Below are 14,006 nucleotides of genomic sequence, written 5' to 3'. Positions count from 1 at the left end.
CCTTAGGCCAATTAGACCAATTCTTGAATTTTGTGAACTAGTATAACACAAATCTTTCAATGATTGAACTAAACTAAACTGGCTTTCTAAAACCAATGTAGTTAGTTTGGTGCAAGTCTGTGTGGGGATACTTACTTCGGAACAGAAGTTTCTGTTTTAGCCAAGGAGAGGATTTTTTTTTTTCCAGTGACTTCTACAGGCTTTGGATCAGGCCCTGAAAATAGCAGGTAACTCTGCATTCAGATGGCCCTATGTTGCTGCTTTTCGAGTCTACTATTCCATTCAATATGATCTTAGACTTACTGAGTTGTTGTCTTAATTCCAATGAGTAAAACAAAACTAAATCTACTGCAGAATTCTTAAACAGTTGAAGAACGGACATTGTAAGGAAAGATTGCACAAACTAGCGATCTACACAGTGGATATTTCAGGAACTTTGCCGGAGACAAACAAGCAAAAAAAACACTGTTTTTATTCTTAATTTGAAGGTTTGCAAATCCTGTAAGGTGTTGCACTGAGGTCTGCTTATAGTAGAAATGTTTGAACGGTTATAGCTACAACCCTGTGATGCCTCCGAGCCCCTGTGCAGATGCACCGAACCTGTGCCACTCACCTCAGTTTCAAGTTGCCCCAGCCTGGGAGTGTGTCTTGGAGTCACTATGACAGCTCTACAGCATCCCGAGAATCCCCTTACTCAAAGAGAAGCTTGTGCGAGTAGCTTAACTGAGCTTTATGACTGTTTTGCACCTCCCCAGCAATGCAGAAGAGAGTAGTGGAGGATTAAGGCCTGCATTTTCAGAGCAAATTTTGCTCATTGTACATGCTATTTAATAAGCAAAGACTGAAGGGAATACATTTATTTTGATCCCTTGAGATGTTATAAATCAAAATCACGGGTAAGAGGTTTCTTACTCTTGACTGTAAGCCTCCAGTATGTGTAGCTCTTCACAGAGCAGGATCTGCCTGGAAAGGGCACTATATTATGATATGGAATTCTATTCTCGATTGATAGGATTAATTAATTCTCGTTCAGGAACAACTGATTTCACAAATAACAGTTTGGGGGAGAGAAACATCAAATTGAAAATAAATGTCTCTTACACTTCAAGACTGAGATAAGGCATATGCAGTAAACAAGCATTTTCAAATAAAACTGAATGACTTAAATGAGTTCAAGAGATTAATACAAGTTGACTATTAAGGGCCCCTCTTGATACATGATTTTGCAAAGGAATATGCTGCAGATCCCTAGGGATGGGACGACTCACATGCACATAGCATACTGCAATTCATTGTCATTTACACATCCTCAAACTGCTCCACACCATGGAGAACAAAGACTTGTCATATCAGGTGTTGAAAGGAACTGGGCCAAGCCCCAGAGCAACTACACTCTATTCCCTACTGGCGAAACAGCTGCACAGCAGTGCAAGTTATCCTGAGAACTTACTGCAGCTCCCAGTCTGGAAAAACAGCTCCTATACACTACAAAGCTATGGCACAGGAATTTGGAGGCATACAGTCAAGTGACACATACACATAACCACCATTCTCGTCTCTCTTGTCATGCATAGCTCTAGGACTTAGGTGTAAAAGCAGCGCATTGCTGCTGAAGTGGATATGAGAAAGAAGCTTATGGACTGTTGGACTGATGCATGTAATCAATGAGCCAGTATATTTTCTGTCAATTGTAACATAACAGTATGTACCTAGCTAAGGTATTTCTGATACCTAGCTAAGGTATTTCTAATAGATCTTTGAGGCCACCAGTTGTATTTACTTGTATCAGTGGCTGTACTGGTGCTTTGCCAACATGCACATTGTCTATAGGCAACTTCTGCCTGGTGTACAAGATGCAGCTACTTGGATCTGTGTACTGAACTTCAAAATATCACCTGCACTGCCCCTTCCTGCCCATGCTAGAGTTTTGTATGGAGGGATGGGCATGACAAGAAGTCAACAGGGAGGAAGGATGATCTTGTGGCTGAGGCACTGGACTCTGATTCAGGCGCAGAATTCTTGACTCCACACAGAATTTTTTATGGGACCTCACGCAAATCACCCCTCTCTTCGCCTCAGACCCCATTTGTAAAAATGGGGATAAACATACTTCCTGTGTCTGTCCTGTCTGTGTAGGTTGTAAATTCTTTAGCGCCAGGCTCTCTCTTAACATATGCCCGTACAGTGCCTTGCACAATGGGATACAGCTCTTCCTAAGGGTCTTTAGATGCTACTTAAATCACATGTAAATAGTCACAGCAACACTCCTGCAGGAGTAGATGATACATGGAGGATAGCATGCAGGGGTGGTCAAACCCTCCACAGGCGTCTTCCATGGCTAGCGCTTAACCCTCCTTTTGTCAAGCAACCACGCTCTGGCACTTTGCAAATTTAAGAAACATGAAGACAGGCTTTCTTTTATTTCTTTGTATTTTTTTTAAATTCTATCCAACAAAGTAGCCCTTGTCTTATGGAAATACAAGGGACTGGGCTCAAATAAAGTAGAATAAAGTACACCAGTGACATTTTAGCGAAGGATATGGCCTTATTTTAGTTAGATGGAGAATATATATATCTCATTTTAGACTAATAGTGTATCCATGAATGTGTGGGCCACTGTTTAAAGGCCAATACACTTTCTTGCTTCACCCAAATGACATCTAGCTTGCAGAATGCATTGTAACAAAGGAATGAACACTCTTTAAAAGTTCAGACCCTAAATTACTGGCAGTAATGCTTTATTCAGCCTGGACAGTGGATATCAACAAAAGATCAGTACTAAAAAAAATTACTCCTATTTCATTTTAGCAAAACAAAGTTGCACACGTGGGGTCCTAATGCTTGACTTTGCTTATATGTTTAGACTTATTGAAATGAGTGGCACTCATCAGGTGCATATGTGTTTGGAGCATCAGGGTTGTGGGTTCCAATCTGGCTCCCAATTAAGTCAATGGCAAATGCCCACTGATTGCAATTGGAGCACAATCCTATGCTGTAAAGCATAAGTGGAAGTGACTCTAACTACATCTCTACCCCAATATAACATGAATTTGGCTATACATTTGGTAAAGCAGCGCTCCGGGGGGGGGTGGCGCTGCACGCTCTGGTGGATCAAAACAAGTTCAATATAACACAGTAAGATTTTTTGGCTCCCGAGGACAGCGTTATATTGGGGTAGAGGTGTATAAACCTTTTAATCCCAGTGTTCTGATACAAATATATTTAAAAGTGCTGCACTCTATGCTCATCTCTGCGTTCATAATGGGACATCAGAAAACAAGTACAGGAAAAGTTAATTTTTTTATTCAAATATTATAACAAAAGACAAAATTCTGCCTTAAGTGATATATGCACAATTCCTGCTTTTGTCTACGATACCTCTGTGGGTATCTGAGATCTGAATGTAACCGTTAATGTATGATTCATGGAAGAAATATTTTCTCAAACTGTTTGATCTGAATGCAGAGCTCACACCAACAAATGCTGTCCCACTACACATGGCTATCATGAAACAAAGAGAGGGCATTGCTCACACATTTCTTTGAAGTCTATCATTTATTAATCTAACACATGCAAAGGGCCTAGATCCTCAGCTGCTGTCAAGTGGAATCGCTCTACTGAAATCAATGTAAGGAATTTAATGCAGTAATAATCTTGTAATGTCAGAGACCTAAAATATTGAGTTGTTCTTCTTTCCCAAGTTCAATGTAAGAATTACCCCTTCACAGAAAGAGGAGATATATATATTCTAAGATAACCATATGAAAAATCAGAGTTTTAATAACTGTTTAACAAGCCAACAAACTGGATACACACAGTCACTGTCTGGTTCCACTCTCTGCTTTGTGTCACCAAAAACCCTTCCAAACAAACCACCTCACAGACCTGCAGCTGCACAAAAGTCTCCAGCTTCCCAGGACTTCATTACCTACATCAGGGGTCTCAAACTCCTGGTCCGCAGGCCATCTGCGGCCCGTGAGCCTCCCCAATGCGGCCCCCGGGTCTCTAGCAGTTTTGGAGCCAGGTCTCTCCCTTGGCCCCACCTGCCAGGGGCCCAGGTGCTCCCCCCTCAGGGGCCCCAGCAGCGCAGAAGCGCTGAGCGGTGTCTGCCTGCTCACTCCAGTGGCTGCCAGCTCCTCCCTGTTGCCCAGTGCTGTGCCTACATGCACTTCCCCTGCCCCGAGCGCCCCTGCGGCCAATGGGACACTGCGGGGGTGGGGGCGCCTGGGGGCAGAAGCACACAGAGCCCTCCTAGCCCACCCCACCTTGAAGCCCCAGGTAAGCACCGCATCCCCACCCCATATACCCCCTCCTGCCCCCAAACTCCCTCCCAGAGCCTGCACTCCATCCCCACACACACATCCAGCCCCCAAACTCCATCCCAGAGCCTCCACCTGACTCCCTCCCCCACTCAAACTCCCTCCCAGAGCCTGCACCCCAATCCCCTACTCCAGACCTCCTCCCTCACTCAAACTCTATCCTGGAGCCTTAGTCAGGTGTGGGGCAGAATTTTGGGGGGATGGTTTCTGGGAGCATGAGTGACATTGGCCCACTGGGAGGATCTGAGGACTGGCACTGGCCCTAAGGTAAACTGAGTTTGAGACCCCTACCTACATTAACTATCCTGCTCTCAGCACTGCCATCTAGTAGAAAGTGATAGTCCACCATGGCGTTGGCTGTCACATCAGCTCGAAAGGCAGCATTATTCCAGGAGAGCATTGCAAAGCTGTTGCTATTGTTAATATTTTACTGCAGTGAGTAGTTATCAGGTTAACCACGCAGTACGTGATTCGAAACCAATTTCCCCCAAACCCTGGGTCCTGCCAGCTGCATTTTGTTCAACCAGTAAGATCCGTTAAACAACTAGATTAGCCTGGGTTTGTTTTGTATTTTTAACGCATTGCTTTTGGTTTTTCTATTGAAAATACTCCCCCCCACCACCACCTCTGCACATCGCAACAATACTCCAGCTCCTGCTCGCAGCTGCAAAGGTCAGGGGTGGGGGGGAGACCGGACTCCCCTAGGTATTCGTGCCTAGGGGATGTAAACAGAGATGGAGAAAATGGGTCTTATCGATCACTCGGAATCTATACAGCCGCCTTTAATGCTGCTTGCAGATTTACAGCCAGAAGCATGGAAATCGGAGCAACTGCCCTGCATCCCCGGGTTTCTCTCCCCCCGCTCTCCACCATCAACGGGGTTCATTTATTTAGCGGCTATTCATCCTCCAAGATGAAGCAAACGCACCCCCATTCCAGGTTCCTAGCCCTCCCTGGAGCCGAGGCTGCTGGTGCATCGCTCCCCGTGCAGCAGCAAGAGCAGCCAGGAGGGCCAGATGGAGCTGGGACGCGGCGGGGGGAAAGGCATGCAGGGGAGCTGAGCGGCCACACACACACCCCCACCCCGGACGAAAGCGCACGACCCGAACCAACCCGTGCAGCACGATCCTGCCCCTCGCTCTAACCATCGAGCGCAAGCCGGTCCCGTTGCTCCTGGGAGCCGCCACCGCCGCGCTGCACAACCAGCCTCCTCTTGCCTCTCCCCCCCGCAACCCCACGCTTCCTTTCTCCAGGGCTCCCCGCAGCGCTGCCGCTGCTATGCATGCCGCCCCCAGTCCCCTCCTGCCGCCCCCCCGCACCTGGCTCCATCCCTCCTTCCCGCCCCGCTCAGGTACGCAGGGCGCACAAAGCAAGAGCCCCCCTCACTCACGCTGCAGGAGAGCGCAGCCCAGCAGGGAGAGGAAGGCGACGTAAGGGCATGTGTGTGTCCTGCACACCGCACAGCCCACTCCTTCCGTCCTCCCCGGCTCCATGCAGGCGGCAAAGCCCCCCACCCTGCCGCGCGCGGCCAGTTCCCTTAACACGGCGGAGCTCCACCCCTCATTGCAACCCCCGAGCCTCCCATAGCCCCCAAACGCTGACTCGTCCCCCTCCCCGACCCCATCCCCACGATGCAAAACTTCCCCAGCCCCTTAGGCGCTTCAAGGCACCCACGCACCACACTCCACATTTTAAAACCCCACTGTATAGCCCTACCTCACTACAAAGTACAAAGCACCCCCTCCCGCCACAGGATAAGGCTCCATAACCCCACTACATGCTGCAAAGAACCCCCAGCCCCCTACACAATCAAAAGCCCTTTCAACACTGGGAAGCCTCCCTACACACTGCAGCCCCTCTACCTACTGCAAAGCACCCCAACGCTGACTCTGCAGAGCTCCACCCCACTACCCAGGGCGCCCCAAGCCCCTCGATAGCCTGCAAAGCCCCCAGCACACCGTGCAAAGCTCTCCAACCCACCCTGCATGCTGCAAAGCTATCTTCCCCTGTGGAGGACAATGACAGCCAGCTAGGGGGTCTGGGGGTTAGCTAACCAGAGCACCGCTAAAGGGAAGTTTTCCCCCTTCCTTGTTTGAGGTGGTTTCGCAGCAGGTGATGAATGTGGGGTGGTGCCCCCCCGCAGCAGGATTGTGGTGCAGGAATCACTCCCCGTGTCTATACAGATGCCCCTGAGAAGAGCTGCAAGGCTGGCGGCAGCAGCAACAACAGCCCCCCACCACCCCCATTAAAGCTGTTCTCCCCCCATCTCTCTCTCTCTTTCTTTTCAGCTCACCGCCTTGATTGACAGAGAGCCTTTCAAAGGCCGCCCACACACGTTTTCCCTGAATCGGAGAGCGAGATGGCTAAGGAGAAAGCATGAATGAAATATTCAAGCTGCAGGAGCGCCCAGGAGCAGGGGGCGGCCAAAGAGAAAAAGACTCCAGCCCCCTAGGGAGCCAGAGCATCTGGAGCTCCCCCTTTCCAGCACCAACAGCCTCTACTGCAGTAGTGTGTCCTGGTTCAGTACATACACAGGCCGCACATACACCCTAGATAAATGCCTACATAACACACAACTCAGACATGTTACACACACAGACAGACAAATGTAGATAATATAAAGATACCTGATGTAAATTACACACATTCACACAAAGAGAGACATGCATATATTACTGGCAGAGAGAGAGAGAAAGATACAAACACAGAGGGAAACAGACAGACATATTCACAAATATTAGACACCAGTTACACATACCTTATGGACAAAAAGATTACAGGTACATGCACTCTCACAAACAGAAACAAACGTTACACATTAAGGCCCCTGTTCTGCAAACAAATGAAATGGTGGAGTGCTATGTTGTGAGCCTTACTGAAGTCTGTGGGGTTCTGCATAGTACAGCTGCCCACCAGTGAAGTATCTATTGCAGGATCCCAGTCTAAGATAAACATCCAGGAGCAGATCATCCTCTGTTGTAAATTTGCTTAGCTTCAAAGGAGCTACATCATTTAATACCAGCTGAGGATCTGGCCCATAATATCTGATCCGGAAGTTTTATCTAGACGTTATAGCATAGACCATGAGGATCGGGTTCTTTCTCCATCTTTGACATTTACAGAAGGTCCCTAGTATATGTCAGGGTTACGTTCTTGAAAAGGGCCACGGAGACCAGAACGATGGATACCAGGGAATTTTCCCCCATAAGAAATAATGGAATGGGGGTGGGGGAAGATGAGTTCACAATGTTGCCACACTTGGCTATGACAATGCTCTTTTCACCTAAACAGTGTGCCTTTTTACAATGACAGGTTAAACAGTACAAATTTTACACATAAAACATTGAATAAAGTAAGGTAGAACCCTACAAACACCATTCAAACACAGAACATTTTAATAAATAATATAAAACAGTGTCAATCAGGCATACAGTACCTTAGGTAGGGTTGCGGCTGGGTTTTCTTGGGCTGGCTTTTCCGTAGCTGGCTTTTCAGTTGCAGAAGTCCTAAAAAAATGTTTTATCGATGTCTGCTCTCCTGCATGAATCTTTGAATGATAGATCTCTCTGTAGCACGCCACTGCATCATTGAGAGCCCTGGAGACTTTGGCAGACTGTTCATGAAAAGGATCAGTGGTCTGTATGAGTTCCATCATCTCATACAGCAATCCAAAGAAATGAGAGAGATTCTTTGTTGTCAGACTCCTGGATTCCTGCCCCACATTGTCGTCGTCATCCTTGCTTTCTTCGGATATCCGTTGTTGGTCCAGCTCAATCAGTTGCTCAGTGTGAGACTCCAACAACTCCTCTACATCTTTCTTCTCCACCTCCTCGAAGCCAACATTCTTCTCCAACTTGACAATTTCTTGCCAGAGAGCAGGAACGGCATCAAATCCCACAAAATTGGGCACAGCATCTGCCATGCATGGTGCTGAATGCCATTCATATATTGTGAAGTGACCTCTTCTCACAACATATCAATGTTTTCTATGCCATTCAGGATGTTGTAGGACTTCCAAAGCTCCTTTACATTGGACTTTCCTTCACCTGCTGTCTCCTTAATCAGCATGGAGAACATCCTCCATAGGTAATAAGCCATGAATGTGGCCAATACACCCTGGTCCATAGGCTGCAGCAACGGTGTGGTGTTGGGTGGCAAAAATAGGATCTTGACATTCAGGCAGAGGGCTTCATAGTACACTTTGTGGGCACTTGCATTATCCAGCAGAAGGAGAATCTTAAAGGCCAAATTTTCCTTCTGACAGTAAGCCTTAAATTCAGGAACAGCATGGTCTACAAACCACTCATGGAAAATATTGCATGTCATCTAGGCAATGTTCAACTTCCAAATGATGGGGAGACAAGACTTGACTTAGCCCCTCATTGCTCTTTGGTTTTCAGTCTCCTAGCTAGGCAGGGGAAGGGATAGCTCAGTGGTTTGAGCATTGGCCTGCTAAACCCAGAGTTATAAGCTCAATCCTTGAGGGGGCCATTTAGGGATCTGGGGCAAAAATCTGTCTGGGGGTTGGACTAGATGACCTCCTGAAGTCTCTTCCAACCCTCATATTCTATGATTCAACTTGTAATTGCCTTCTGCATTTCCCCCAAGCAGAAGGGTTAAGCGGTCTTGAATCCAGAGCAGTCTTCTCATCATGAGAAATATAAGTCTTCATTGGCATCTTCTTCCAGTAAAGGCCCACCTTATCTACATTAAAAGCTTGTTTTGGAGTGTAGCCGCTTCTTCTGTGAGTTTTAAATTATGTAGATTGGCACACTTCTGGAAACTGTGGAACCACCCATGACTAGCACTGAAGATCTCCTTGTCTGCTGTTGAGCTATCTCCCTCTCTTTCCTTTAAATTGTTATACAGGCTTTTGGCCTTCTCCTGAATCAAGCTTAAAGTCACAGGAGTTTTCTTTTGATGGAGGTCATCAATCTGATCAGCCAGCAAACATTTCATCTTCTCCACTGTACTGCTTCTGTGTTTTGTTGTCTTCATCTATGACAATTTTGTAGCACTCCTAGTGCTTTCACAAATTCAATCAGCACTCTTAAAAATTGTGCATACTGCCATAGCAGGCAAGCTGAGAATACGAGCAATGTTGGCTGCACACTCACCTCTTTCAATATGCTTTACAACATCTAATTTCACTTCTAATGTTACACTTCTACGTTGCCTCTTAAACACAGGCCCACTCTTAACACTTTGAACTTGTTTTCTGCTCATGATGGGTAGTACCATACTGTACAGTACTGTACTCACGGCCTGCCCCACCTCTTCCCGCCTCTCCTTCACCCTCACCCCGTCTCTTCCTGCCCCCTCCACCCCCCCATCTCTTTCCCAGTGGCGGCTCTAGACATTTTGCCGCCCCAAGCACGGTGGCAGGCAGCTCCGGTGGACCTCCCGCAGGTGTGCTTGCGGAGGGTCTGCTGGTCCTGCGGTCCGCTGGTCCTTCAGCTTTGGTGGACCACCCCAAGCACGGCAGCATGCCGCAGGGGGTGCTCTGCCGGTCACCAGGATGGTGGCAGGCAGCTCCGGTGGACCTCCCGCAGGCGTGCCTGCAGAGGGTTCGCTGGTCCTGCGGTCCGCTGGTCCCGTGGCTTTGGTGGACCTCCCGCAGGCGGAGCCATGGGACCAGCGGACCCTCCGCAGGCAGGCCTGCGGGAGGTCTACCGGAGCTGCCTGCCACCATCCCAGCGACCAGCAGAGCACCCCCAGTGGCATGCCACCCGAAGCACGCCCTTGGCATGCTGGGGCCTGGAGCCGCCCCTGCTCTTTCCACCCAGTTCCGCCCCCTCCTCTGAGTGTACCCCGTCCACGCTCCTCTCCCTCCTTCCCAGTGCCTCCTGCACGCCGCTGAACAGCTGACTGTGACAGGCAGGAGACGCTGGGAGGGAGGGGGAAGAGTTGATGGCTGCCAGAGGACAGGAGATGCTGGAGGGGGAACGGGGCGCTGGCTGCCAGTGGGTTCTAAGCTCCACAGAAAAGCAACGCAAAAAGGGAAGAAAGTAAGTTGCAAACAACGGATACACGGATTGGGACCAACGTGAATCGGAACATGTTCCCTTATTGATAAGCGATGAATACGTGAAATGACGGATAAGGGGGAGCGGTATACTGGTGACCCCCTGTACTTATTTTGTGACCCTAGGCAGCCACTTAACTCCTGTATTTCTTCATTCAGCCATTTGTGAAAAGGATATAACAATGCTTGCTAAAGACTAACATGCAGTTCAGAACTTCCTCAAAGCTTTGGCATGCATAGTGTAGGATTCTGACTCAGGCATATCACTTATTTACCTAGGTTTAGGGATGTTAGGGGTGTTTTGGGGCTATGACTTCGATGGGTGTGGTCCACTGAAGTCAAAAGAGCTACACTAATTTAAACCAACAAAGGATCTGGCCCATGAGGTATAGGTACTATTTGTAAAGCACCCTAGGGTTAAAATTTAGCATTTTTATTTATGAATAATACTTATCTGGAATCCTTGAATGGAAATACTAGTAATGTTATTTACCTATATCTCTCCTACAGTTTAAATTGAAGATAGCATTTTTTTCTTCCAAACACTCATATAATGTTGTTGAGTGATCTTCCACATTGCACCCCAGAGGTAGCCACATTCAGTGGTGTGTAAACAGATTCCTCCCTGTAGTCATATAGCGCCAGATTCTCAGCTGGTGTAAATCAGCTTAGCTCCACTGAAGTCAATATACACCAAATAATTTACATCAGCCAAGGTTCTGATCCATAGTTTATAAAGCAATTAGGGATTCATATAATGACATATGCTAAAGTAATATATTATTATCATTAGTTTTTAAAGTTTTGCAGTACATAGCCATTATCAAAATACATCATAAAATGTTGACAAGCCCTTTACTATAACATGACAAATGCTTCACTATAGTATAGATGGGTCAGCGTAATACTGTCCCAGTGTTATAAGGTTCTTATGTTCATGCTAACATTTCAGTATGACTCACCTACAGTACATATCACTGCCACAGCTGTTGTAGACCTTGCTCTGAGTCAGAGAGTGACTTTGTGACACAGGATTCTGGCAATCAGTACAATCCTAGTGATTTTCCCACTGAAGAATGAATTTCTAGTTAGTATCTGCAGCATGAGTCAGGATTTGATGTAGGGGGTGAAACTGGACTCATAGATGATAAGAAAGGCGTGGGCTTTTACTAGTGGACTACTCCAATAATGTCCCAACTTAAATAACCTTCTTGAGTGGGACAGCTGATACTAGTGTATAATGCACTACTTGTACCCTGTTTAGAATCTTCACTGAATAAATTATTCCTATTAATGTTCTCCCACAGGAGCTCCCATATTGTTCAATATCTAATATTGCATGAAAACAACTTGGACTGACTCTACAATGTGAGTCTGTTTGAGGTTAAGCCAATCTTAAAGGAAATTCTGGGCCCGATATGCTAGATCTTCTTTGGTGGGAATCTCTGTGGGGCATTAGTAGCATATATCAGGGGTTCTCAAACTTCACTGCACCATGACCTCCTACTGATAACAAAAATTACTGCACATTCCCAGCAGGACCTCCGACAGGGGAGGCAAAAGGGGCAAGGTATCATAAGCCTCTTCCCAAATCTGGACCTTAGCGTCCAAAAATCTGGGTGCCTAGCATGAACCCCTCTAAGCTCAATTTACCAGCTTAGATCTGATCTCGCTGCCACCATCCAAAATTTCCAGGGTTTTGGCCCCCTCTGGTCTCCCCAAAACCTTCCCTGGAGGGACCCCAAGACTCAGAAACCCTGAGCCTACAACAAAGGGAAATAACCCACTTCCCTCCTCTCTCTCTTCACCCAGACTTTCCTCTCTGGGCTAACCTGGGAGTATTGATGCAATCCTTTACATCACAATACAAGAAGCATATCTCCTCTATTCCCAAAGAGTCAAACCCCAAATCAAGGAAACAAAGAGATTCTATCTCTCCCCCTTAGCTTCTTCCCGCCCTGGGGACACTAGGAGAGTTAAACACAGAGCGTAGTGTTCCCCTCCCCCTGTCTTTCCTTCTCCTTACCAGAGAAAAACTCAAACAGGTTTTAAAAAGAAAGCTTTATATAAAAAGAAAGAAAAAAGACATAAAACATTTCTCTGTAACAGAGAAGCAATACAGGGCTATTGCTATAAGAAAATATGAAAAACAGTCTGATTCAAAAGATATCCAATTTGAAACATTCCAGCAAGTTACACACATGTAAATACACCCAAAACAACATAAAAGCCTATATTGTTTTTCTACCTGTACTTACAAGTTGGAAACAGAAGATTAGAAGAAGAAAGAAGCTTCTCATAGCTGAGAGACAAACAAAAGACTCAGAGTCCAAAAATTCCCTCCCTGACTTTGAAAAATCCACTTTCCTGATTGGTCCTCTGGTCAGGTGTTTGGTTCCCTTTGTTAACCCTTTACAGGTAAAAGAAACATTAACCCTTAGCTATCTATTTATGACACAAGGACATTAAAGCACTGCCGCGGCAGCGCTTTAATGTGGGCTGGGTATCGGCAGGTGGGGGTTTTTACCGGTACAAAGTACTAGCCCGTACCGGCTCACTTTCACCCCTGCGTGAGGACCACAGTGCCTGGAGTTGAGGCTGAAGACCTTTTGTCAGCACATTCCAAGTCTTACTTGTTGGACTCTTTGTTACTCTAGACAAGGCAGAACTAAAATGTGACCCAGCTGGAGGGCTGAGTCATGAGAAGAGGCAGACCATGGTGGGACTGCAGTGACCTTTGGTAGGAGATGCTAGACAAGAAAGAGCTGCTATGTTATGCCTGGCTAGGTAGGGGTGTAACTGCAGTAAGTGCATGCTTCCACAGGACCATGGGTGATCAGAGGGCCACATTTCTGGCTCACCTCCAATGGGAGGTCCCAGGTGAGACCTTTATTTGGTCCTATGTTTGTTTTTTTCTGTCACGAGTCAGATTCTCCTATTGATCTAGTGGTGCAAAGGAGCTCTAAAGCCAGCCAGAGATGCCAAATGGCACATAGCTGAGGTAGCTAGTGCCTACGTCCCTGAAGATTTTCTAAGCTACACCAGGGCCAACATACTGTTGGCCTCAAGGTCAGGTAACACCTCCCACTTCTGCTGTGCCTAGAGGATATTAAGAATCTGAGCCTGTACCTCTAGCCCCCCTGTCATCTTTTGTAACTAGTAGGTGCAGGCGCCTCATGCATTTGAGATTTCTTTGCTACAAAAGAGTTTCCCAGGTTTTCCATAAGAGAACTCTAGACTATGACTTATTTTGTTAGACTTATGAGATGTCACCTGTCAGGTTTGTTGTGGGTATTTTTTTGTTGTTGCCAATCTTCTGTATACAAAATGGCTCTGGTTTTTATAGGTAAGTTCACTGTAAGTTACTGGACACTCATTTTTTCATAATTATATGCAAACACACTGTAACTTGCAGTAACTTTTTCTTGAAATCCACTCATTGTCTTTCCAGTATGTATCATTAGCATTTCAGGAAAATTAGACACAGTACACTATGATTTCCCCTTGGAAATATTGTCATGTCATTGATGTAATATGGAAGATTAATGCAAGTTACAATGTTTTTATGTATATAATGTTGAATCAAGTGGAAATTTGACTAAAAGCTTCTGCTCTGTAACTAGTTTTCAAATAGAAATGCCTAAGGTGGTGATACTTTGGGG

At 46.4% G+C, this 14,006-nt stretch overlaps 1 protein-coding gene across 1 annotated transcript in view; it reads right to left on the bottom strand.

Annotated features, from left to right (window-relative positions):
- Positions 1-5,813, bottom strand: part of IGSF22 (immunoglobulin superfamily member 22) — a 212,263-nt gene extending 206,450 nt beyond the window's left edge. The window contains exon 1 of the mRNA XM_032765505.2: positions 5,710-5,813. Within this exon, the coding sequence (XP_032621396.1) occupies positions 5,710-5,759 (50 nt within the window). The 5' untranslated portion in view covers positions 5,760-5,813. The remainder of the gene's footprint in view (positions 1-5,709) is intronic.
- Positions 5,814-14,006: the final 8,193 nt, after the last annotated feature.

The sequence above is a fragment of the Chelonoidis abingdonii genome, chromosome 4 (genome assembly GCF_003597395.2).
Source record: "Chelonoidis abingdonii isolate Lonesome George chromosome 4, CheloAbing_2.0, whole genome shotgun sequence".
NCBI classification, from domain to species: Eukaryota; Metazoa; Chordata; order Testudines; family Testudinidae; genus Chelonoidis; species Chelonoidis abingdonii.
The sequence above is the reverse complement of the archived record's forward strand: the minus strand, read 5'-3'. Positions and strand labels throughout refer to the sequence as shown.